Below are 26,590 nucleotides of genomic sequence, written 5' to 3' on the forward strand. Positions count from 1 at the left end.
GGCGATGATGCCTGAGTCTGAAAAACAGATTCTGAGCTCATGAAATGCCTGTCTTCTGGGGCAGCAGGCTCCAGAGAGATCTGCTGAGGAAAAGGCCAGGAATGTTCTGAGCAAAGACAAACTCCTGGGAATAAGAGTGTGACCTCGCAAAGCGACTCCCTGTCCATATCTCCACCCTCAGCCAATATGGACCTCAGGAGAGCTTGAACTCACAGCCACTGGGTCAAAGCCAGAAGGCCCAGGAAAAGCTCCTCAAATAGGCAGGGCCTGTGCGGGGCACAAGGGGGAAGGGTACAGCCAAAAGATGCAGGAGCAGTTATGACAGGTCAGAACAGGGCACCCGAGGGGTCAGGTGAATCGCTGACCTCAAGTCTACAGGGCACATGGTGAACAGAGAGGACCCACTGCAAGCAGGACCCTAAATTCCCCAGGGGCCAGGCAGGGATGTCAATGAGTGACTTCAACCAAGGTCTGGACTGTGATGGACAGAACAGACATGCCCACCTACAGAAGCAGTCACCACCCCTAGCCCCAGGATGGTAGCCAAGCCTGAAGCGGAACCTTAAAGTCCCAGATCTACCCATTGCTTAGGAGACATAAGCAAGAACTCTGATTTTTTTCTGTGACATTTCCAGATCTCTCAATGTTGATTTCTTTCTTTCAAACACAGCGCAAGCCAATCAAAACACATCTGTGAGCAATACTCAGCCTCGAGCCTCCAGTCTGCAGCCTTCATCTAAAAGTTGGAAGGGTCACATAAAGGAGTGGGCGCTCAGGCGAGCAACCCTCCTCCTCGCCCAGCCCTGCCATGCCTGGCCTCTCATGGGACGCTGATTGGAACTGGGGTCCACGTACAAGCTTGGGGAGGTTTATCAGCTTTCACAAGCTCCGCCCAGCAGGCAACACCCAGAGCGCAGGACTCCAGCCAGGGGAACACCTCTCCGCAGAGAAAACCCTCAGCACTCGGCTCTTCCTGGAGCCTGAATTTCCTCCCCAAACAGGATGGATTTACGTGCGAGAGCAAAGGCCTGCGCATGCGCCCAGCTCCAGACCCCGGTATTTATACAGTTTCATAAACTGCAAGCGATTATTTTGTTTCCTAAGAACAATCACTATGCAAATGAAACCTCCAGCTAATACAAACAGGGCTGTTAAATTCACTTGCCAATGTTTATGAAAAGAAACTCAGCCTGGCCCTGACCAAGCTCGCTAAGAAAATGTTTAATCACAAGACACATTTGAGTGAGGAAATTAGGCAAATAAGAAAAGATGTCCTGACTTCGCTCCCAGAGCCCCCTCCCACCCTCCCACCTCCCAACCCCTCCTTTATTCGGCAAGACAATGATGGTGAAATGAAAAGGTTCCCAGAGGACAGACAGATGTCAAGGCTTAAGAAGGAAAAGGCAGAAAATGCAGAGATTAGGGAAGCACTGGTTCCCAAATTTCAACAGCCCCCTCAGGACCTTCCCACTGTATATGTTACACTTGTTTTTCAGGGATTTCGTGGGAAGGGAGGAGGGGAGCATGTGCAGGGGTGCAGAAGGGCTGGGTGGGCAGGGAGAGCAGAGAGGGCAGGCAGAAACTCCAGGCTGCTCCTGGATCCTGGCTCTCGCACTTGGCTCCCGTACTCAGTCAGGCCACTGGACCACAGAACTGGAACTCAGGATGGAGTGAGTTCCCAGCTGGGGCGGGCAGCGGCCTTGGCTTCCCACAGCCTGTCACAGGGCAGGGGACAGGCTTGGGGACCCAGCCAACACCCGAGCAGGACAGGGTGAAGATCCCAAGTCCTCAATGGGCTGGGAGGTTGTCCCTGAAGAGTTAACAGCCCCTGTGTCAGGATCGATTGGAGGATGTCAGAGCGAAGAAAAATCATCTCTTGCCTGGGCTTAAGGCCCTGCAGTTCCACCACATACAGCCTACGTAACCTCAAACAAGTGATTCCTCTCTCGGTGCCTCAGTTGCCTCATCTTGAAAATACAGACTGAGAGAGCATGACCACAGGACTGTGACAATACAGAGAGACCCTAAACATAAACAGTCAGCAGTCCTGGGAACACAGGCATGTTTGATGGAGGTTAGCTATCTGCTCCAAGTCCCTCAATGCACAGATGAGGCCCAGAGAGGGTTGGTGGAGTTTCCTGAGTCACACAGATCAACAGCAGACAAAGGATTTGACCCTGGCTCCAGCCTCTCCAGCAGAGATTTAGGGGAAGAATGGGTGGAGGCCAGGACTGGGCCCTGCCCTGCGTCCCCTCTGGGAAGCACGCTCGCCAAGGAGGCGGTGGTAGGAGGGACCTCTGGAGCCACTGCTCCCTGGGGTTGGGGGAAACCAGAGCCTGGTCCTGGCAGGGCCTCCCAGGGGCCCAGGCAGGGGCAGCTGTCCAGAACTGTCTGTCCACAGAGGGGGCAGGGAAGCTGCCACTCGGAGCACGCTGTGTGCCAGTCCCTGGGGCCAGGCCGGCTCAGCCTGCAGGCTCCATCCAGAGCCCGCCCCAGGGGATGCTGGGGGAGAGCGCCAGGATCAGAGCCGCAGGCTGCACGCTCCCCTCCCCCAGCAACAGGGGACTAAAGTGGGTCAAGGAGGAAGGAGGGGGCCCAGGAGGGCTGGGGGAGGGGCCAAGGAGCTTGAGAAGGCACCCAGGGGGAGGGGACCAGGGGAGGATGCCTGGAAAAGCAAAACCATGTGTGCAGTGCGCCTTGGGGGGCCAGGGCTGAGCGGCAGAGGGGCTGCTGAGGCCTTGGGGGGAGTCTCAGAATCACCTCCGGATTAACACCAGGGGGGCTGAGCCTTGGCTCTTGCCCCAGAAAGTCGGTCCTTCGTTTTCTCCTACCCCCTGGCCTTGGGGGGCCCCCTCTTCTCCAAGCCCCTCAGCCTCTTCCAGAGCCCCCACACTCCATGGGCCCCCAGCCAAGGGGTCTGTGAGGAGCACTTTCAATCAGTGCTGGTCCCCTGGCTCAGCCCTGGCCTTGGGCCCAGCTGTCCAGCCGGGAGGTGGGGTCTGAGGAGGGTGGAGAGAATACAGTCAACCCCCTCCTGGGCCCAGACTCAGTGGGACTGTGGTGGTGCCAGGCCAAGTCAGGCCCTGTCACCGGGAAGAAGGGTGAGCGTGGGCCCCATGTCCCCGCAGAGGTGTTCCAGGGGGGCCCGGTGCAAAATAAAAGGGAGGAAGGCAGGAAATGGTGAAGAGCGATGCCCCCTAGACAGGAGGGGAAGCCAGGTCCCGGGCCCCTCAGAGACAGGGCTGGGGGCCCACAGTACGATCCAGGGAGATGTGAGCCAGTGGGCAGCCTCCACCCCCAGCTGGGCCTGACCCAATCGTCAGCTTCTCTCCCAGCTCCCCCACCCGGCATGGCCCAAAAAAAAGGGAAGCAACCACCCAAGCAACTCGATATGGTCCAGAAACCTCCAGGGTCCCCAGGTTCCAGGAAGCCTGCATAGGAGGTGGTGGAGGGCAGAGGATGCAGAGAGTCCAGGCCCCAGGAGTGAGGTTTCAGCGGGGAGGGAAAGAAAAGCTGCTGCTCCCGGGTGTTGGTGCCAGTTGACAGGCAGCCGGGAAAACGAGGCCCAGGAGGGGCACACACCCACAGGTTCCAACTCAAGCCCCAGGGAAAATGCTGATGGGAAGAAGAGGCAGGCTTCTAGGCCAGGTCCTGGGCCCAAGGAGCAGTTTGGGTGGAGACAGAGAGAGGCCCAGAGAACAGGGCCCGGTTTTGAATCCCTCAGCAAGGCCACCTACCCCGACAACCACAGCTAAGATTCCTAGCTGAGCCAACTGGACTCCTAGGGCCTTGTGGGGAAAACACAGTAGAAAGGAGGACTCCCCAGCCTAAATACCCTAAATGCAGCAAACACCTCCCACCTCGCACCTAGCAGAACAGAGGGGCTGGCCTAGCTGTGCCCGGCCTTGGACCTTGCTGGGTATGCAGTCCCCAAAAACTCAGGAAGCAAGTACAGCCCTGCCCACCACCTGTCTCAGATGTCCCAGGCAAAGTCCTTGCCTGGGACATCAAAGGACTTTGCCTGGGACATCCTCCGCCTCCAACCTGTCCAAGCTGCTTCTCTCCCAAGTGAGCCTCAGGAGCAGGCCCATTGGAGGAGGGGGTTGGCATGCGGGAAGGGGGACTTGGTCACCAGCTGGGTCTCAGGGGGATCGAGGTGTTGTCAGCCTCAGAGTTTACAGTCTGCCTCCAGGATCTCTGGGAGAAGATTCCGGCATGGCGCTGGTTCACCAGGTGTGTAGACAGTGACCCTGGCAGTTACTCAGGCAGGCAACCAGGCATGGGGCAGCCTCACTGTGACATGTGACCTTGGACTTCAGGTTGACCTTCAAAGCTGCCTCGCCCACAGGATGGCGAACATCATGGTACCAACCTCACGGGGCTGTGGAGGGGCTTGGAACTCTCCTACTAGTAAGAAGGCAGGACAGGATACAAAGAGAGGTCTGGGGCCAGGCCCAACCTTGTCCAACACATCCCAGTAGGAAAATGAGCTCAGACCCTGGGAACCCAGAATAGGCCTCTACATTCCCCTAGGAGAGCCTGAGCAGTGGGTATTTTGAGTCAACAGATACAGGAAATTCAAAATAAAGCCCATTCAGATTCCCAAGTCAAAGTGGACCACGGATGCTGGGACACATGGGAGCAGCTGTTTTCTCACTGGCCTGGTTTGATGTCTGGGGGATGGGGGCAGCTCAGTGTGCAAAGCCAGGCTGAGGGATGGGGTGACAGTGATGGAGCATCAGCATCCCCCTCCACCTCCCACCCCAGTAATGTACAGAGCGGGGCCTGGGGGTCAGGGTCCCTGTCCATGAGATATGGAGACCTTGGAAAGGAGCAGCCTGCCTGCCAGCTGGACACAGGTCCTGCTACACACGGCTGTGTGAGCCAGGGCAAGGCTGTGTGCGTCTCTGAACCTCCTTTCCTCAACTGGCAAATGAAGAGGGACAACCCCTCCCCAGCTCCCCACAACCTACTCCCTGGATACTTGGAGGTGCCTGTGAGAGCCTCTGGAACCACACAGTGCACAGAGGTTGTGCAAACCTTAGGGGTCATTTAAGCACAAGGTCCCAGTGGCTTTCCCTGGGGACTCCCCAGAAAGAACCATGCACCATGCTGTGTGCACGCATCAACAGGCCACCCGCAATGCCACCCCAACCTAGGCATCTCTCCCAGCACCCGACCCTGCCTCTTCCTTCATCCCTGCTCCAGACCTTCCAGGGGAGCCTGCCAGCACTTGCCCCTGCCCCTCCAGTCACACTCAAAACTCCCCCAGATTTTGTCCCATCATGTCCTCGTGGACAGAGACTATGGCCTCTTCTTCTCCCTCCTTCCCCACATGGGGCGGGCCCAAGGCAGGCAAAGGCAGCCTAGTGAATGAATTCAGAGCCAGAGAAGACTAGCCACTGTCCTCTGCAGTTCCCTCTCATCTTCCTACACCAGCAGTCACGTCACTTCCTCTGCAGTGCCCTCCCGGGAGGACCTTGTTGAAGTCAGATAAGCCAGAGCAGTCTCTCAATGAACAACTACCATCCAGGGAGCTGCTCACTCTTAATTGTCTGTCTCACTACTATGCTGTAAGCTCCCTGAAGGCAGGGACCCAGCACTAGCTTTTGGCCCAGCACAAACTCAGAACTATCCATCCAGTGAATGAATGAAGTCAAGAAGCCTCCATCCAGAGAAGGAATTTTAAGTGGCAAACCCAGAATCATGACTCAGATTCGTGTGCCAATCTTCACCTGTAATTTATAGGACTCGTGCTGATGCACTGGAAGCTGCACCCCCAGGGCCAGGCCTCCAGCCCACCATGCAGGCCTGGGCACCTTGCAGGGGCTGAGCACGGGTCTGGGGCCGGAGTGCCTCTGTTCAAATTTTGCCCTAGTTGTGGGACACTGGGCCATTTATTTTACCTCCCCGTGCCTCGGTTTCCTCCTCTGTAAAATGGGGATACACATCATGTACCTATTTCACAGGGATGCTGTGAACCTTGAATGAATCAACGAGTGTTACGTGCTCAGAACAGTTCTTAGTACCTGGGAAGTGCGATCAGCGGCATTATGTGTATGAGGACGTGCCAGCGGATGGCCCTCCAGCTGTCACCCGCCTTCCCCCAGCCCCATCCCAAAGCAGAGGGCCGATCGCGGCTCTGGTGCCCCAGGGCTCCCGAGGCGCACATCTGGCTGGTGGGCCGGCAGCCCACCCAGGGGCGGCACCAGTTGTGGGCTCGACGCCGCCGTCCCCAGCGCTGGGCCTGGGACCCGAAGTCCTGAGGGCGCCAGACCCCGAGGGGCGGGCGGCGCAGAACAAGCCAGGCCCCACCCGGGCCGCGTGAGCGAGCTGCGCAGCCTGCGCCTTCCCAGCCGGCCCCCCGCCGCGGCCGCTTTGTGCCCGAACCTGGCCCTGAGTGACTGCGCCGAAGCTATGGAGCCCTCCCGCGCGGGGGGCGGCCCAGCGCGTTCCCAGGGCCGCCGCCTCAAAGGGGTCCCGGGGCCGCCCCCGCGGGCCAGGCAGACAAGGGCCCGGGAGGGGCCGCGTTCCCAAGCGTTGGCCGGGCTCCCCTCCGGTCGCTGGGCGGGAAGAGCCCCGAGGCCCCCTCCCCTGCTTTTCCCCGCCTCTTCCCAGCCATCCCCCTTCCCCGCCTCCTCCCCAACTGCCACCCCACCCTGGATTTCTTCCTCCTCTCCGACCCTTGACCCCTTCCCCTCCCTCGCGGTTTCTCCGTCCCCTCCCCTCATCGCAGGACCCGGATCCTACAAGGCAACTCCGCAGTCAGACTCCAGGAGGACCCTGGAGGGCCCAGATCCCACCTCCCGTCCGGGAAATCTCGGCACCCCACACCCAGACACTTGCCCCCACCCCACAAGCCTCAGGCCACAGCCCTGGCTTGGCGAAGGGCTACATGCCTTGGAGAGGGGCCGGCCTCTGAGGGAACGGGCTGTGGGAGCCTCCTGGCCCCATGTGCCCATCTGTTAGATGGGAGTGGGAACGTAGTCCAGTGCCAGACACAGGGAGCAGTGCAGTGACCGGCACAGGCAGGAGTTCTGCTGGGTGGCGCTCACATCAGGCAGGCCCAGGGAGGCCCATCCCCTGAGCACTCCCGGTCACTTGTGCATTGAGAGGCCTGCATGTCTGCGACGGAGGAGGGGGGCATGACATCGAGGTCCCCAGGGCAAGACTGGGACCCAGAAGCGGCTTCTGCCCAGAAACAGCCCCAGGGAACTGACTCACCGCCCTAGGGAAGCCTCCAGAGAGAACAGAGCCGGGCCCCACCCAGCCTGCTGGCTGGAGCTGTAGCCTGCACCTTCCCAGACAGCCCCCCCGCCTCCCAGGGTGAGGAGACAGAGACTCAGAGAAGTACCCCCACCTGCCACAACCTCCCAGCCTCCCAGAGCATCAATCACAAAGACCTCCAGGCTCCCAGCTCCCCTCATGAAGCAGCCCCCTTCACCGTCTGGGCTCCAGCATCACCTCCAGGATGGCCTTCTGTGCACAGCCTCCCTGCCTGCCCCAGAACCTAATTTGCTTAACAGAAATGTGCTTGCAGATGGCTCCTCCCTCAACTAGAATAAACCTGTCCACCTGGTGGCCACAGCACCTTGAATACTGCCTGGTTCATAGTAGGTTCTCAGTAAACATGTGAGAGGAATGAATGAACAAATGAGCAGCAGGTAATGATAGCAGCTCCTAAAAGCCTTGAAACCTAAGTGCCCCAGATAAGAGGATTCCATGACAAGTGATCAAATAAGTTTGGAAATCACAAATTATTAACATCTCTGAGAGTCCCATGCTGGCATTTTAAAGTCGGCGAGAAGCCCTGAAGGTTTAAACAATGTTTTTTTAACTCTGTTTCATCCAGTGTTTGCTAAATGCATTTGGCCACAGAAAATTTTTCTCTTTTTGGGGGGTGGAACATCAACAAAATTCTGGAATACATTTTGGGAAACACCAATATAAACTCGTTTCCCACCCTCACAACCACAACTTTATACATGGCCAGCTGAATCTTAGAAAGAACGAACTTGCTTCTTTCTTTTTACAGGGTCAGGTTTAACACAATGCTCCAAAAATATCTGAATGAATGGATATAAAGCAAATTCATGAGCAAAGTCTACCACCCACTAGTATGTTCTCTGTCCCTGTACTGAGAGTCTGAAACAGGCAAGCAATTTGAAGAGTCTCTTTGCTCTGGAAGCTGGCACACATGACCACTCACACCGGCACACACACGCACACACACATATGCACTCATGCACACCTGTACACAGACACACACTCTAGCATGCATCTGCATGCACACACTAGTACACACAGACTCACATGCACACACATGTACCCAACAGGTACCCACACAGACTCAGACACACGCACAGACATGCATGCACACGCATGTGCACACACAGGCACACACAGACTCACACACATGCGCACCTATTCTAGGGCATATGCCCTCCCACACAGCCCCTTCCCTGAGTCTGGCCAGGGAGCCCCTTGAGAAGGGCAACTGTCTTCTGGTGGGGTGGGGAAGATGGATTCGAGGAGAGATCCAAAAGCCCCCTCCAAACCTGGTGTCTCTAAAAAGGGCAGGGTTGCCCCAGCAAGTGGCAGGCTAAAGCCTGACCAACAAGCTCTTCCTCACCTGAGATTTCCTCCTTACCTCTCTCCTGGGAGTAGAGTCCATTTCAAAGAAAAAGAAACTGAGGCTTACCAATAACATGGCAAGGACGTGGGAAAAGGGTGGGAGACCAAATCTGTCTGCTCAGAATCTTCCCCCCGCCCGCCAACTCCAGAAGCTTGGGGGTCCTAGGTTGTTCCGAAGGCAGGACAGTGGCAGCAGCAAGATCCTCCAGCTCCCCCTGCTCCTATCCCCAGGCACAATCCTGCCACAAGGTCACTGTATGACCTTGGACACTAGCTTGCCCTCTCTGAGCAAGTTTAATCATCTATATGAAAAGAAACCTCGGCTGAGGATTTGCCAGGCTCTATGACTACTGGCAAAACAGAAAGCCTAAGGTCTCCACCTCAGCAGTCAAAAGCAAGTGTCAGGATTCCATGAGATACTGCCCGTAACGTGCATAGCCCAGTGCCTGTATATAAGGGGTGCCCATTAGAGGCTAGCTACTCTTGGTGTTGTGATTCCATCCCTCAGGGACCAAATAAAAAACGCTACCCCCTCTTCCAGGCTTTACCTGATTCCCCTACCAAAGGAAATCCCCCCAACTCTCTCACCCCTCCTACAGCCCTCAGCCTACATTTCTGTCCTAGGCTGCCTTGTCTGGTCCAGTGGTTAGGGTCTACTCCCCTCTCTGGCCTCCAGGCTTCCTGAGGACGTGGTCTCCTCTGCATTCTCTCTGCATCTTCCTTGGAGCCTAGGCTGAGCCTCACTTGAGTCAGATGCTCAGGATTTACATGGAAGGATGGATATGAAAGGGAGGGAAGGAGGGCAGACAACCAAAGGACTCACCAAGGGAAAGAAATGCCCGTATCCCCAAGCTCTATAGTGCAGTGACCCTTCAGAAGAAGAAAGAAAAATGGTCAGGCACTGTGGCTCACGCCTACAATCCCAGCACTTTGGGAAGCCCAGGCGGGCGGATCACCTGAGGTCAGTAGTTCGAGACCAGCCTGGCCAACATAGCAAAACCCCATCTCTACTAAAAATACATAAATTAGCCGGGCATGGTGGCAGGTGCCTGTAATCCCAGCTACTCGGGAAGCTGAGGCAGGAGAATCACTTGAACCTAGGAGGCAGAGGTCACAGTGAGCCGAGATCATGGCACTGCACTCCAGCCTACACGACAGAGGAAGGGGAGGGGAGGGGAGGGGAGGGGAGCACATAAACATAAGAGGCCAGGTGTGGTGCCTCACACCTATAATCCCAACATTTTAGGAGGCCAAGGTGGAAGGATCAACTGAGCCCAAGAGTTTGAGACCAGCCTAGGCAACATAGCAAGGCCTCATATCTTGGGGGAAAAAAAAAAAGCAATATCACTTATAATTAGGGAAGTGCAAATTTAAACACTGTGCCATTTTTTGCCTGCCAGATTGCCAAAAAGAAAAAGGAAAGAGAAAAAGACCAGGCGCGGTAGCTAATGCCTGTAATCCCAGTGCTTCTGGGAGGCCGAGGCAGACGGATCACGAGGTCAAGAGATCGAGACCATCCTAGTCAACATGATGAAACCCTGTCTCTACTAAAAATAAAAATAAAAAATTAGCCGGGCGTACTGGCATGTGCCTGTAGTCCCAGCTACTCGGGAGGCTGAGGCAGGAGACTCGCTTGAACCCGGGAGGCGGAGGTTGCAGTGAGACAAGATCATGCCATTGCATTCCAGCCTGGCGACAGAGTGAGACTCCGTCTCAAAAAAAAAAAAGGAAAAAGAAAAAACAAAACATCATCACATACAGGCAAGGATTAGGAGAAACATGTATTCATGCCCTATTATTGAAGAGTAAATTAGTACAGACTTTGTGGAAGGCAATTTGGAAATATTTATCAAATTTTTCGAGTGAATACCCTTTGACCCAACAATTTCACTTCTAGGAATCCAGCCAAAGAAAAACTCAAACGAAAACACAAAGGTTTATAAATGAGGATACTCCCTGCATCATCGTTTAAAACAGCAAAAAACTGGAAGCAACTAAATGTTCACCAATGGAAGACTGTAAATAAGTCTCGTGCAATGATTCTGTAGACCTCCTTATGGCTATTAACATGGAACAGATTTATATACTCTAGGTGCTGTCTCCTAGACTAATGGTTCCTAACCCTGGCTGCACATTCCAATTACTCCCATCCTCAGAGATTCTGGATTAGTTCATCTACGGTGGAGCCTAGGTAATGCTGTTTTTTAAGTGCCTAGGATGATACTGATGTGCAACTAACCAAGATTGGAAACTTAACTCATGTAGCTAACCCTACTAGTTCTATCTTATTTCAGACAGGGAAACTGAGGCCCATAGAAGGAACTGTCTTGCCCAAAATCAGAGAGTATGTTTCCTCCAACCCACTCTCCTCCCCAAGGAGAGAAATGAAGGAATCTTGACTCAGACCTTCAGGGAGAATGGGGTCTTTCTTTTCTATTCTGAGTGATTGGCAGGTTCCCTGCCAACACATCCCATTTTCCCCCTTCCGACCACTTAGCTGGCCCCACCCCTCACTCCTAGTGCTGTTCCTAGGGCCGACCCCCCCCACTCCCCGCAGAAGGATGAAGAGGGTCCCAAGGCCACTTAATGGTGGCTGATCCCTGGCCAGGATCAAGCTGGTCAAATGTGTCTATTCTGAGCCACGGCAATGATGTAGCAGGATGAGGGTCACGGGCAGGATGGCAAGGTTATTGAGCTGAACATTCTGTCTTATTTAAAACTAAGGCCAGGCGCAGAGGCTTATACCTGTAATCTCAACATTCTGAGAGACCGAGGTGGGAGAATCGTTTGAGGCCAGGCTGAGCAACACATGGAGAACTCCATCTCTTAAAAAAAAAAAAAAAGAAAGAAAGAAAAAGAAAAAGAGGCGGGCATGGTGACTCGCACCTATAGTCCCAGCTACTCAGGAGGGTAAGGAAGGACAGCGTGAGCCCAGGAGTTTGAGGTGGCAGTGAGCTATGATCACATCAATGCACTCCACCCTGGGTAGCAGAGCAAGATCCAAACTTAAAGAAAATAAATTATTAAAATTAAATTAGTACAAAAATCTCACATTGCTTTTATGTTTTACAAGCCCAACACAATCCATGACACAAAGCCCTCGATAAACAGCAGCTGCAATCTCACAGCACAATGTACCCTGAGTATGAAGGAGAACGGGCACCAGCCTCTCCCAGCTCAGAGTCCTGCAGCTCCCACCTCCTCATCAGGAACAGAGGCTGAGGCAGCGGGAGGGGCCCACAAAGACTGATGCCCACGGTGAACCCAAGTTCTGCGAAAGCCTGTGCTCCCTCTCAGTTCACCCACTCGCTCATCCACTCATTCACTTATGAATCTATTTATTCATCATTGAGTCATTTACTCACTAGTCACTCATTCATTTGTTCACTTGTTCCCCATTCATATTTATTCCCTCAACAATTCACACATTTACTCGTTCATTTAAGAAATCTTGGGGAGGCCCTGTGGCTCACACCTGTAATCCCGGCACTCTGGGAGGCCGAGAAGGGCGTATCACCTGAGGCTGGGAGATCAAGTCCAGTCTGGTCAAATGGAGAAACCCTGTCTCTACTAAAAATACGAAATTAGCCGCATGTGGTGGCGCATGCCTGTAATATCAGCTACTCATGAGGCTGAGGCAGGAGAATTGTTTGAACCCGGGAGGCGGAGGTTGCAGTGAGCAGAGATCGTGCCATTGCACTCCAGCCTGGGCAACAAGAGCAAAATTCCATCTCAAAAAAAAAAGACATCTTTTAGACATAATGACCCAGAAGGTTGAGGCCAGATTGGTTTTGTGTGTGTGTGTGTGTGTGTGTGTGTGTGTGTGTGTGTGTGTGTGTTTTGAGTTTTCTTGTTTTTATTTTTGTTTTGAGACGGAGTCTTACTCTGTCACCCAGGCTGGAGTGCAGTGGGTTCCAGCAATTCCCCTGCCTCAGCCCCCCGGGTAACTGAGATTACAGGCACACACCACCACGCCCGACTAATTTTTTTATTTTTAGTAGAGACAGGGTTTCACCATGTTGGCCAGGCTGGTCTCGAACTCCTGACCTCAGGTGATCTGCCAGCCTCGGCCTCCCAAAGTGCTGGGATTACAGGTTTGAGCCACTGCGCCCAGCAATTTTTTTTTTTTTAAATGGATGAGAGTTTTTTTTTTAATGTTGCCCAGGTTGGCCTCGAATGCGTAGCCTCGCCTCCTTATGCACCAGGACAACAGGTCTGTCACCGCGGCTCCCATGTTTTTTGTTTTGTTTTGTTTTGAGAAAGGGTCTCATTCTGTCACCCAGGCTGGAACACAGTGGCACGATCATGGCTCACCACAGCCTCAACCTTCCGGGCTCAGGTGATTCTCCCACCTTAGCCTCCTGAGTAGCTGGGACTACAGGCGCCTGCCACCATACCCTCCTAATTTTTTTTTAATTTTTTGCAGAGAGGGGGTTTCACCATGTTGCCCAGGCTGGTCTCAAACTCCTGAGCTCAAGCGATTCACCTGCCTCGGTTTCTCAAAGTATTGGGATTACAGGCCTAAGCCACCACTACACCCAGCCAAGGTCATTTCTGCATGAGCATGGGGCCCTGGAAGCCCAGGAGGCAGCTGGTAACGCATACATGAGATCCTCCCCCTGAGCAAGGCAGGACATGGGGCTGCTGGAGGGACTGTGGCCCCAGGAGGTAGAACCAGGACCAACACAGGGAGGAAACTGCAGCTTCATGTGTGAAATTCAAGCTAAAAAGGCACAGATGAGGCCGAGGCGGGCAGATTACCAGAGGTTAGGAGTTTGAGACCAGCCTGGCCAACATGGTGAAACTCTGTCTCTATTAAGAACATAAAAATTAGCCAGGCATGGTGGCACACGCCTGTAATCCCAGCTACTTGGGAGGCTGAGGCAGGAATTGCTTGAGCCTGGGAGGTGCGGGTTGCAGTGAGCCAAGATTGTGCCACTGCACTCCAGCCTGGCTGACAGAGCAAGACTCTGTCTCAAATAAACAAAACAATAACAACAACAACAAAAAGGCACAGATGTGCCACAGAGGTAGTGAGCTCCCTGGGAGTGAAAGTGTGTACGTCCAGGCTAGATGAAACCAAAGATGCCAGAAACACACCCAAAGAAGTGTAAATGAAGTGACCTCCAAGGTTCCTTTTCAACCTGTGTTTTTCAGGTTCGGAGAGGTTCAAAGGCAAAAACAGTGAATCTTCCCAACATGTGTGTCTGGCCCCCTGGCTGGCTGGTGTCTTCCTAAGGGGCACAGGGCATCTGCAGGGGCTATCCTGGGCACTGAGAACCCGTGCACTGCTTGCTGCTCTCCAGAGACCCCAGCACTCTCTGTGGCCTCCACCCCAGACAGAAACCTGCCTCCTCTTTCCATCTCCCCACTCCTGGGCACCTGCTTCCCCTCCCTCTTCCCCTCCCTGGCGACTCTCAGGAGCTGATGATTGTCTCTCCTCTCTCGAAGTTCAAAACTGCAGCCATAGGGGGCAAGGGACAAAGGCACATATCTTGTTCAGGAACCAAAAATATACTGTATGTTGCTGGTGGCTCCAAGGTTCTGCAGCCTCCAGGCCAAGGAGGTCCCCCCGCCCTGTCTTCCAGCCTGAATGTGGCAGTCATACCACCCCAGTTGCCCTCTCCGGCCATGCCCAACTCCCTAACTAAGCCCAGATGGTCATCACTCTGCCTTCAGGCAGGTAAAATTCAGTGCAACAGGAGTTAGGTGAACAGTATGTTTTATTTAATTAGGATCAACAGAAGAGATAAACCTCACAGCAGGATAGGGAATGACAACACTGCAAAAAATAATTCATGCCCAGGTAACGAAAGGGCAAATTTCAATTACAGAGAAAACAGGGGGAGAAAAAGTTTCCCGAGCACCTCCAAGGAGGGAGGCAGTGAAGAGTTTGCAAAACCTAGACCTGTGGGCCCAGGATGGTCTAGAAAACAAGGCAATCAAGTGGACAAAACACCCGTTCCTCTCTCTCCTTGTCATAGACAAACCAGCCTAAGTATGCAGGACTGGGTAGGCCAAGGGAGCTGAGTCCTGGCAGACAGGCGTAGGGGCGACAAGAGATCTGCCAGGGCCACTGGGCAAGCTCGCAACCCACCAGGCACAGTCTCAAAAAAATGCTGTCCTTGCATGGAGACAGAACAAATGTTCTAATCCTAATAACAGTCATCAGATCTCTCAGCAAGTCCTTAGCACCCCACCTGCCCTTGCCCCCAGCCCCACCAGCCCTGACAGAACCCTAGTCTTATGTCCTGCCCTAGCCTTGGACAATCCAATCTCACCTCTCACACTAGAACAAGGCAAAGAAACCCCTCCACCCCCTGCCGAGAGAATGGCCTCATCTTCTAAGCCTCTGTTTCTCATGCTTACCCTGGAAATGGGAGGCTGGCCTGGATGACCTCCTCTGGGGTGATGGGCTGCAGATCTCTAACCCACCATCACTTGGGTGCCAACTATAAATGAAAAGTGCATAGTGATGACAGCCCAACAACGATGTGTACGTACTTAACGCCTCTGAAAAATGGTTAAGATGGGCCATGCAAGGTGCCTCATGCCTGCAATCTCAGCACTTTGGGAGGCCGAGGCAGGAGAATTCCCTGAGGCTTGGCATCCGACACCAGCCAGGGCAACAGAGCCCCATCTCTACAAATAATAAAATAAAGAAATTAGCCAGGTGAGGTGGTGCATGCCTGTAGTCCTAGCTACTCGGGTGGCTGAGGTGAGAGGATTGCTTGAGCCCAGGAGTTCAAGGCTGCAGTGAACTATGATCATGTCACTGCACTCCAGCCTGGGGGACAGAGCAAGATCCTGTCTGTAAAAAAGGGAAAAAAAATGGTTAAGATGGTAAATTTTAAGTTACGTATATTTTATCAAAATTGTTTAAAAGCAGGAGTTGGGGGATGAAGAGATCTGAGCCCCTCCTCAGACCAGCCAGGTGAGCATCTTCAGGACCTGGGCCCAGGAATATGCAATTTAACCAGCTTTATTGTAGGTGATGGTGATAGGCATGACAGCTGGGGATCCACTTAACTGTATGAAGCCGCCCTCTCCCCAAATGAAGGCTCCCCAGCATAATGCCTTGGATTCCTTCAATAAATACTTCTTCTGCAAATGAATATTCAAAACAGTGAGTTCTCCAAGTTTCACAGCACAAGCAAATCTTTTTCTGTATGTGTTCCCCCTCCAAAATGAACCCTCAAGAAGCATGAGCATAGCCCAGGCCTCTCTGTCTCCCTGCTCCTAGTCTTTGCTCCGAAGGTGACGTCAGCCCCAGCACCCCCATTATCTGGGAGAGGGAAATTGCTGTTAAATTAGCACATCCACAGAGCCCCATTTTATATCCCAATTCAGAAGATGACATGAACATCTGCTTTCACTTCAAGACATTAATTTTCAATTATTGGAGAAAAACAAAATTAGTCCTGACAAATTGCTGGCGAATACAGGCTCTTGTCTGGTGGTTCATAATAATAACTTCGGGGGCCCACAATTAGTGTCTCAGACGGAGTTTCCTGATGGATCCCTGTCATCTGGAGGCAGTGGCAGCAGGGCAGCGCCTCACACCGCGGTGTGTCAGGCAGGAGGATGCTCCAACAACCCGCAGCTGGAAGGTCACTGCTTCTTGGACGACCAGGTTTAGAGAACTAAGGAATTAAGGTTTCCTCTTTCTGGGGAAGGCGGGGAAGGACAGAAGATAGGGGGCAGGCATCTAAAAAATATCCACCTTAACCATGTTCAGCTTTGAATATTTTTCAAGGTTTTCTCCTCCTGTTCAGTAGCAAGATTTTGCACACTTAGACGGGAATGCAAATCACTCCTGAGTCCTTACTGGGCACACTGGGATCACCTGATAGGATCGCCTTATGATTGGAGTTTGCCGTCTGCAATGGGAGAAGGACAGATGACATGGTTTTCTTATGAGGCCCCTTCTACCCTTCTATATGACGTCATTCAGGATCCCAAATCCAGAACTCAACGGCTCCAGACTCTGAGATACAAATGCCTATTAATCTTCTATAAGAAAAAACTGTTTGCCGGGGTCCCATCGACCCAGAACCTGGTTCAGCCCGAGTTGTAGTCTCCAGAAAAAAAAAGAAAGAAAGAAAACTCTGAATTTGCCAGCCTCAATGACCCCAAATCCAGAGAACAACCCACTTGATAAGAGATTATCAACACTGTAATCTCATTTGATGGGTTTTTATGTATCTTGGCTGCTTTAGTTACTATATCAATAAGAAGCCACTGAAATGTGAATGAGTTGAAGAATTCAGAGATAACAACGTGGCCGCCTTTGAATTTGACTTGTCACAATTGAAACCAGAGTGTGTTTGCCTAGCTAAGATGTTCAGACTCTTGAGGGGGGTGAGGCAAGAGGTAGGGGAGGTAAACAGAGGGAGGCAGGTTAAAAAAGAAAGAAAGAAAACAAAACAACAACTACAACAACAAAGGGAAATTATATCTTTAAAAAGAGAATGAAAGACATTGTTACTTCCAAAGTCAACTTGGTAACTGAGCTCCGACATTGTGTAATTGACTTTGCAAGTAGAACAACAGCAACGTAACAAAGAAAATGTCAGTGTTTTCACAGCACCAATCTATAACGCTGGGAGGCCGTCCCGCTGTCAGCCAGGGCTGACAATACAATAGCTTTCAAAGGGATATTACCATCATGCTTTTATTCCTGACATCAATCAAGACAAAGAGAATCCTTTTCACAAGACATTAAAAATCAAACCTTTGTACAAGAAGATAGGTAAAACAGCATTCTCCTTAAAGACAGCCACATGGAGCAATCAGCTAATTGGCGCTCCTTGGAAGCAGTAAAGTATTTTTATTTACTGAGTGTACAACCCCAATCGTTGGCTGCCACCGATCCTGGCAGGTAAGCTATGAATCAAAAGTTTCCATTAGCATTTCCTCACTCACTTCACCCTGCCTCTCCCACAGTAGGCTGAGGGAGCTGACAGCCAGCCCCAAAAACTTCAAGCGGGATGTAACCAATCCAGCCTCAATTGATCCATTTTGGGTGAGAAACTTCTCTGATTACCCACTAACGTGTCCATGCACAAGATGCCCTTGCAAGCTGATGGGAATTTGCAAAAATTGTCCAATTTTCCAACCACAGTGTATCAGGGTGTTCCTGGCTACTCAAATAATGGGGACCCCACTAACAGTTTTCAAGGTATTCTACCGTAATCGCCCTAGACTCACAGATATGAACCCTGATATCTTCTGCAAATGTTTTCAAGACATAAAGATAATACTCTTTGCAAACACCAGCGTACCGTGGACAAGGCTGGGCTTTGCTTCAACCAGTGGCCAGGAAAGGCAAGTCCATTCTAACCTACGTCAAACAAAGAGTGAACTAAAACCCACCCACCACCTTGACAAAAATGATGGGCCCATCAGGAAATCCAGCCATCCTCTGCCTGCTTACTTTCAAGACAGTTTCAGATGCCTGCATCTCAGAAGTTGTTGACACTTACAGAAAACTGCAAGTCCAGAAGCAGGAAGTTAGAGAGCCTCATGTTTCGAAGAGGTCATTTCCTAGACACTTTCCAAGCCACTGACATCTTACAGCCTTCCAACCTTCCAAGATGCCCTGTCCCCACATCCAGTCCAGGCTTGACAGAGCCACTGGTCTAGGTGGTCACAAGTCTCAGACCGTTGTTGAGGAGAAGTGGGAGCAAGAACTCTCTCTGCAGGAGGGCTGTTGGGAACTCAGAGCCGAAGGCTCTGTGTCTTGCCCCTTTGGTACCCTACAGACCATCTGCCACAAAGTCCAGTCATTCAAAGACAGGGACAGCACTCTCAGCATCTGCAGCAAAAAAGGATGTTTTTACTTTTCAGCTATAATGGGATACCGTTGTTTATTTTTAAACAGAATTTGAACAGGTGCCGTTCACTTCACTACAGAATGGAAAGAAATTTTAAAAGAAGAGGGAACTGGTCCTAACACTGCCTTGAAAAAGCATATACTCCCACCACCACCACCTAAATCAGCCTTTTTCAAAGAGCCAGGCAGCATGTCTGCACCATCAGCCTCAGTGGTAGGTTCCTTTCATTTACACATCCAAATGAACAGTTAAGAGAAATCAATGCATCTAATTGCCAGACTATTAAATCCTACATCAGGGGAAGAATTCCACAGCCACTAGCTTAAGAGTTGGCTACCGATATAGCAATTATTGCAACTTTCTATTAGATTGAACCAGATCCCCAGCCTTTCGTCTCCAGCTAGGAACGCCGTACTCAAGTGCTCCAGTTTCCTGCCTTCCTGGTTCCCCCTCCTCCTCCTCTGTTAACACACTGTAGCATGCCACAACATCGCCAGGGCTGGCTGCTTCTTCTGAATTACTTTATGACTGTAAAGTCACCGGCATTTTGCACCTTTCATTATCAATGCACGCTAGGCACCTTATGGTTAACCGTTTAGCAGGATTCCTCTGCCAGAGGCACATAGTTATCTTATTTTATTGCTTATTAAGTTTTTGCAAGGAAACAGGTGTAAGAATCTAAACAGCAATTACTAGACATAAAGGATGTTTTCTAGAATGAAACAAGCCCTTCCAAAGCTGGGAATCAATAACTTAATTGAGGAGGGGGGATTAAATATTAGGATTAACTGTTAGCTACCCCACTCCACATAGAAAGCTAAAGACCCTATAAAGGATTTGTTTTGCCCTTCCTACAAGATCACGTACATTTAGCCAAACAAATCTCAACAATTTATACTTGTATGTGGTCTCAGCTGAATCGAGAAACCTGTAACCTCAGAACGCCTCTATTTATTACATCTCAATTATTTCCATGGAAACACGCGCAATGTTCCCAAGTCCCTAGACCACCAAATTTATAAGATGGACTTTGAGGAGCTACACGCTGGCAGAAGAGGAAGACAAAGAAGGGGAAGGGAGTGCCGAGAAGTCACTGTGGGTACTTTGGGATATTAGGGTTGGGGGGTGCATGGACATAGCCTGAGCGCTAATTAATATTAAGAACTGTAATTAACAGGCAGTTGCTAGACAGAGAAAATTGACAGTATTAAAATTATTCAAAAGCTTTAAGCTAAGGCAAGGGAAAAGATGTATCCGTTTTCTCTATAAATGAAGAGGCTGTTGCATGGATCTAAGAAAGCCATGGGGTGAAAGGGGATAGGCCTCCTTAATGTTGAGTGACAGAGAGAACTGCAGAGGTAATCGTTAACCAAACCACCTGATATCATCAGCCGAAATAACATCAGTGAGCATGATGAGAACAGCCCGGGAAAATGAGGCCAAAATTATCAGAGAGCAAATCACTGCAACCACCACACCACACCACACCACCAGGAAACAAAAAAGGGGAGAAAGGTGTATGGAGGGAAAATCGGTCAGAAAAATGTGACTTTTAACACTCCTGGCTTTAGGGTTTTTTTGTTTTGTTTTGTTTTTCAATAAAATTACAAGGCTTTTGAAAGCCTTGAGGCTTTCTCCCCTCTGCCCTACTGCCCCGACCCCCTTCCCTATTTACTAGGTGTCCTCCCTGTGAGCTGGGTTTTCCAAAGGACAAACACACCTCAGGGACAAGTGACCCCACTCCAGAAGAGACGTTGTGTCCGTGAGTGGGAAGTGAGACCACCCCAGCCCCCAGAGGCCAGTTTTATTTTCAAAGCAGCAATGCCTGTGCTTTCAAATCACACTTTCTGAGCATCCATTCGAAATTGTTATATTTCTGTCTTTCCTTCCTGCTATGGGCTTTCACATTTCCGAGATCAATTACAAATTACAGTCAAGTGACTTTCACAGCAGAATGCTCCGGGCTGGGGAAGTCCACAAAGCCTCTACATTAGCCCTGACACACAGCAGTGGAGGCAAAATAAAATAAAATAAAACGTAAAAGACACCGCTGTTGCTTAAGAAGCACTTTCAAGCATCTTTAAAGGTGAAGACCTTATCGTTTCAAACACTTGGTGTGGAGCTGTCCACACTCAAGCACACACTTTTGAATATTGCTTGAGAGAAGGAGGGGGCAGTTCTTGAAAAGCAATAAATTCCTCACCTGCTGGAAACTCTTATCTATCCAAATTATCTTCTCTCTTAATTTCTCCCTTGATAAGTGGCCACATCTCCACCCTCTTCACCCCAGTAAACTGAATAAAAGGTAAAATGGTGAGAGACAGGGGTTGTAGCTGCTTTTGGGAAATGCAAAAAGCCATGGGAAGAATCGGGGGTCTCCGACTCCGCAGACAGAACGGCTCTGTGTGGCTGATATTTACAACACCCAGTATCGAAACGCCTCCACTGGTCTCCTGTTCACCTTGCTGTCTTTCTCCTATCAACCTGCTTGAACCGTCTGCTACACATACACACATACACATTTGAGAGAGGCACTCACTAAAAATCTTTTCAAGGCTCATTTCATGAAAGGCTGAAGACCAATTCTTAAGTCTTTCTCAGAGATCCAGAGTGGTTTTAGAACTCGGTTCAAGCAACTCTGAAACACCCACCCATCTGTTCACTGCAAACTGCTCTCCCTTTACTTTCTGGGTCTCACCTTCTAACATAAGGAGGTTTGGAGAAATTGATTGGAAATCTAGGTAAGCAAGCTTTGCATCTTGACGGAAAAATCGGCTTCTATACTTAGGTTTAACTCAAAATCAACTGCCTGAGTTAAATAAAACTGTTTTTCCAACCAGAAATTCCAATTCCACATTTTCTTCTGGGTCGCCTCTTAAGTGGCTCCTAAAGGAGTGAGCAGTGAGCCAGGGAAAGAGAAAAGAAATCCAGTATTATTTCAAGCCGTAGAGCCCTTCCATCAGCAAAAGAGAAACATCCACCCTTCTTTCCCGTCCTCTTCTTGGAGTCTCTCTTCTGGTTTCCCTGTCCCCCAATCAACACCCTCTGAACCCCCAGGTCTGTGGAGCAGGCCAGGCCGTCCCGGATTGGGAGACCTGCCAGGGGAACAAGACCAACTTCTCTCAGGGAAAAGGAGGAGTAGGAACGGGTCGGGCGCTCCGTTTGGATTCAGTTGGTCTTCTAATATGACGGGGAGGGTCTCTGCTGGGCTGGGGGCAGTCCCTCCGGGGACTTCAGGAGGACAGAACTGACGGGTGTCTCAAGATCCTCCTTGCCAGATTCAGTTCCAGCCATTCCAGCCAGGCGCAAGGTTGGCAGGAAGGGAGCGGGGCCCCAGCGCCTTCCCGCGCAGGCCTCCAGGAAATGAACTTTTCAGAGCAGAACTGGGCTCAGGCCAGAGGTCATCAGGGGAGCTGGGAGAAGACAAGGGCCTGGGGGCTTTTGGCTTCGTAGACTTAGCTGCGCTCATCGTTCTCTCCCTCCTCGATCATCTCCCATCTCACAGCCGGGCGCCCGGGCACCCAACCGAGGGGCTGGAATCGGGACAAAGCAGCAGGCAAGGCCTGGAAAGGCCAGCCGCGGGGAAAGGAGGCCAGGGGAGGGGCTCCGCTGCAGGCGCGCGGCCTTTCCCCGGGGCCTCTACTCTCCAGGGGTCCCCTCAGGCCGGGGGCCCTCGGTGGAATTAAGCAAAGCGCGGAGACGAAGGGATGGGTGTGTGTATCCATATATCTGCAGCTCCCCACAAACGCGCGCACCCCGGGGAGCCGGCACAGAAAGCCGGCCTGGGTGTCGAGGGTGCCGGTGCCCGGGGTCAGATCTGGGACGCCCTCCGCGGAGAGGCGCGCACCGCGGCCGCTGCGCTCCCCTGAGGACTCGCGTCTCGCCGGCGCGGCACAGACAATGAACTCCTGGAGGAGGCTCCCTGCCCGGTGGGCCTCGGTGGAGGAGGCAGGAAGTGCAGGGGCCCGGGCCTGGAGAAGGCCTGGGCAGTAGGCGGGAGGGGGCGCCTGGCAGCCGGGGCGAGGGCGCGGCGCCCGGGGCGCTCGCGGGCAGCGCCCGCCGCTCCCCGCGTCCTCGGGCGACCAGACAGGGGCCAAAGAGAGCCAGCGAGGCCCGGGGCCAGCAAGGGCGGCCTCGGAGCTGTCGGCCTGCCGGGCGCCCGTCCTCGCCACCTCTTCCTTCCTCCTGCCGCCCGCCCGCCGCCGCCGAGATTCGCAATCCCCGCCAAGTCGGGCCCGCACCCCTTGATTGGCCACACGGGCCCGGGGCCCGCACGGAGGGAGCGGCAAGGGCCCCTTAGCGGCGCCCCCAGGCCTGGGTCCCCCGCGGGCGACGGCGCCGGGTCCGGGCGGGGAGGGTGTCCGCGGCGTACCCCCTCCGCCTCCGCCGCCGCCGCCGCCGCCGCCTCCGCCTCCCGCTCCCGGCTTCCTCCTCCCCCTCCTCCGCCTCCGCCTCCGCCTCCGCCTCCTCCGCCGCCTCCTCCTCCTCCTCTCCGCTCGCTCGCGCGGGTCCCCGGCCGCCCGCCCGCTCGCCGGTCCCTCCTCCCTCGCTCCCTCCCTCCTCGCTCGCTCGCTAGCTCGCGCCTCCGCCGGGCCTCGCTCGCTCACCTTTCACCGAGCGCGGCTTCGCCTGCTTCCGCCTGGACATGTCCGGGGCTCCGGGCGCTCCGTCGCCCTCCGCAGCCGGCTCCCCCCGCCGCCCCCCGCCGCTCCGGGCCGCCCTTCTCCCCCTTCTCCTCCGCCTGTCTCTTGGAAACTTTTTTTTTTGCAGCCCGGTTGGCGGCTGTGGGGAGCGGACCGCAGGTCCGGGGCGGCCTCCCTTGGGGGGGCGGCCCGGGCCGGCCGAGGCCGCTCGAAGGCGGGGGGAGGCCCGGGGGGCGCGCCGGGGCCCTGCCTGTTGCAATGCGGCAGTCGGGGGCTCCCGGTCCAAGCGGCGGTCCCAGCGGCGCGGGGAGTCCGGAGGCCACTCGGCCGAGCCGAGTTATGCAAAAAAAAAAAAAAAAAAAAAAAAGCCGCCCCCCTCCTCCTCCCAACCCCCCGCCGGCCCCCGGCCCCTGCGGCCCCCTCCTTCCCTCCCCCACCCTACCGCCACCCTCACCCTCCTCCTCCTTCTCCTCCTCCTCCGCCCCTTGCCGGATTTTTGTGCAAAGTTTGCAGGCGTCCGGCCACGCAGCCTGGTGCGGAGCTCACAATGAACCCATCTGAGGAGGGGGAACGGGGCTGGAGTTGAGGGTATCTCAAGGGGGGAGGAGACCGGGAGGCGGTCGGGAGCGCGGAAGCTCAGTACCCCCCGGAAAAAAAAAAGCCTTCAAATTATCCCCTGCCGCACAAAAATAATAATAATAATAATAAATATTAATGGCTCAAAAATGCCCAAGCGCCTGGTTTGGAGATTATGATGGGTGGGGGGCGGGGGTCCCTCAACTCAGCCTACTTGGTGGGGAGGCTCGAAACGGCCGCAGTGGCTCGGAAGCCGCGGCTCGGGGCCCCTGGCTCACGCCCCCTTCTCTGGCTCTCGGCTCGGTCCGGCGCCGGCCCCCCGGAGGAGGAAGGGGCGCGCGGGGGCGCTCAGGCGGCGGCCGGCAGGCGCGCCCGTGCCCGGGGCATCGCTCAGCCCGTGCGCCGGGCCGCCGCTGCCTGCCCTCGGGCTGCGGTGTTCAGCGCGAGGCGCGCAGCCGATCCCCAGGCCGGTGCCAAGTCGCCGGCCCCGCTAGCTGCCTCCATGGGCCAGGGGCTCGGAGAGGGGGGAGGCGGCGGCCGCGGTGGCGGAGGAGGAGGACGAGCAGGCGGCGGCGGCGGCGGCCGGGCTCCCGTCCTCCCGGGCAGCGGCGGCGGCGGCTGCGCCCCGGCTCCTCCGCGCTCCAGCCGGCGCCGGCCCGCCCGCCAGCCTCCCTCGCGCTCCTGTCTTCTTTGTGGTCGCTGGCTCTCCTCCTCCCGATCCGGCTGCTGGGGCTGCACTGCAGAGACACATAATAAAGCCAGGCTTGGCTGGAAATGTAGCCGGGTCCCAGCAGGAGGATGTGAGGAGCGGAGTCCCGGCGGGGGAGCGCTCTGATCCCGTGGGGCGCCCCGCACTGCTCCGGCTCGGATCAGACGGAGAGAGGGCCAACAGCACCGAGCGATGGACAGCGCTGGAAATACAGCTCCGGCCGCCCGCAAAACCCGGACCGCGGCGGCGGCGGCGGCGGCGGCAAGCACGGCGCGGGCGCGGGCACCGCACCGGCACGCGGGGCCGGGGCTCGGGCGCTGGCGGCACCGGGGGCAGGAGGAGGGAACAGACTTAGGGCCCACGCGGCTGTCAAGCTCGCCAAGACTCATGAGCCTCACAAACTGCAAAAAGTGAGAATGGGGGAGCAAATCGAGGTGGGCTGCCCTAGCATTGCCACCTCGCGATGTATGCCCCACGTACATGAACTATCCCGGTACCTGGCTCTGCCAGGTTGGCTTTTGCCCACGGGTCGGTGTTCAAAGACCACCCCTGCCCCACATCCAACAAATTCTTCCACCACTGGGCTAACCCCGTGCGCCCCCTACACCCGCATCTGTAGAATTCTCGCGCCTGGTGTTCACTTCCTCGGTCCGACTGTAAAAGAAACACCTTACCCCCGAGACACTGCAGGAGCACCCCCTCCCCGCGCAGTTGGCAGAAGAAATAAACCAGCTCCTACTTTCTGCGAGGTTTTACCCAGCCGCCAGGGGGCGCCGCGCGTCCCCGCAGCTCCTGAACCGGCTGAGACTCGGGTCTCCCGGCAGGCCCGGGAAGGGTTCAGATTTGGGAAAAGTCTTCCCAGGCGGCTCCCCTAAACCGTTCCTCTGGAGCCTCTCCCTCCCCCACTAACTGCAGGCGGCCAGGTGGGGAGCGGCCCCGACCTCGCCCCCCTCCCGGGCGAGTGGCGCCACCTCGGGCCGGCGCGCCCCGGAGCCAGGAGAACGGAGCGGGTGCACGGCGCGGCGCTGGGGGTTATCAATCTCTCGGATCGATAAGTTGCCACTTGGAGAGGGGAGGGCTACGTCCCCTCGGAGACGAGTTACCCAGGGCAACCTTTCACGGAAAAACCCGCTGCCCGCCGAGAACAGCGCCGGGGCCGGCCGGGCCGCGGCGCCCGCCCCACGCAGGGTGCCCGCTCCCCGCCGCTCCCCAGCCTGCCCGCCAGCCGGGCTCGGCCCCGCTCAGCTCTCTCCGCGGTCCCGCCGGGCCCTGCTCGCCAACCCCGTGCTGGGCTGATTGCCGAGGTAGATGCCACCCCCGCACCCCGGCGGCTGGGGAGCGCGGGCTGGAGGATGCAGAGAGGCCTGAGGCAGGGGGGCCAGGCGCGCGCGCCCTAGGCAGTCTCAGAGGTAGAGTCGGGTGACGGGCTAAACGCGACGCCTAGGTGGACACCCTGACAGCGGGAGCCGGAAAGCGAGGCTCCCCGGAGGGGCGGGGGCCAGGACGGAGACGTCCCCTAACTAGACCTAAGCTCTGAGGGCCACCCCTCCCCGGATTAGCGCTGCCATCCCCAGGCCACAGTCCTCCCCAGCTCGTGCGTTCAAGAGTGTCCAACATCTCGGCCTTCCCAGAGGGAGTGGGAGCCGCCCCCCGCGGCCCAGAGATGGACGGGGTTAGGCTGAACCGGGGGTGCCAAGGGCCGAAGCGAGGGCAGGGGCCGCGAGGCGCCCGGGAAGAAGCCAGGAAGGAGGGGCAGAATCAGCCGCTCCCCCCACCCCCGCCGGCGCCTGGGATCGAGGCCCGCGGCGAGTGGCTGACAGGCGGCAGATGGCACACGCTGGGGGAGGGGGACGATTGGCCTCGGTTCTGGGGTGCCCCCGCCGTGGGCTGCCTCTGCTAGAGGGAGGGGGCGGGGAACGGCCCCTAGCTCGCCCGCCCAGGCTCTCTGGGGGGGCTAGAGACTGCCGATCCAGCCCAGCCGGGCGCCTGGAGAGTGAGGGGGCGGACAAAAGGAGCGCGGTGGGGAATGCGTGTGCGGGACGAAAGAGGGGCCGTCGGGGGAGGGGGTGGTTGGAATCCCACGGGGCTATCCTTTTCCACCCGTAGGGGCCTGCTGAAGGCTGAGGACGGAGGTAGGGGCAACAGGATGGGGGGCCCGCAATAGCCCATCCTGACCTAATCTGAAAGGACGA

At 54.8% G+C, this 26,590-nt stretch overlaps 1 protein-coding gene across 6 annotated transcripts in view; it reads right to left on the reverse strand.

The window, feature by feature from the left end:
• Positions 1-23,456, reverse strand: part of ZNF423 (zinc finger protein 423) — a 364,477-nt gene extending 341,021 nt beyond the window's left edge. For 3 of the 6 annotated variants that reach the window (XM_005591872.4, XM_065537122.1, XM_065537121.2), the window contains exon 1: positions 23,078-23,456. In XM_005591872.4, the coding sequence (XP_005591929.1) occupies positions 23,078-23,117 (40 nt within the window). In that variant the 5' untranslated portion in view covers positions 23,118-23,456. Of the gene's footprint in view, positions 1-21,168; positions 22,889-23,077 lie in introns of those variants that run through there. The other 3 variants (XM_005591875.5, XM_045382265.3, XM_045382266.3) reach the window with 2 other exon arrangements.
• Between the last annotated feature and the right edge of the window lie 3,134 nt (positions 23,457-26,590).

Source organism: Macaca fascicularis, chromosome 20, assembly GCF_037993035.2.
Source record: "Macaca fascicularis isolate 582-1 chromosome 20, T2T-MFA8v1.1".
In the NCBI taxonomy this organism is placed as follows: domain Eukaryota; kingdom Metazoa; phylum Chordata; class Mammalia; order Primates; family Cercopithecidae; genus Macaca; species Macaca fascicularis.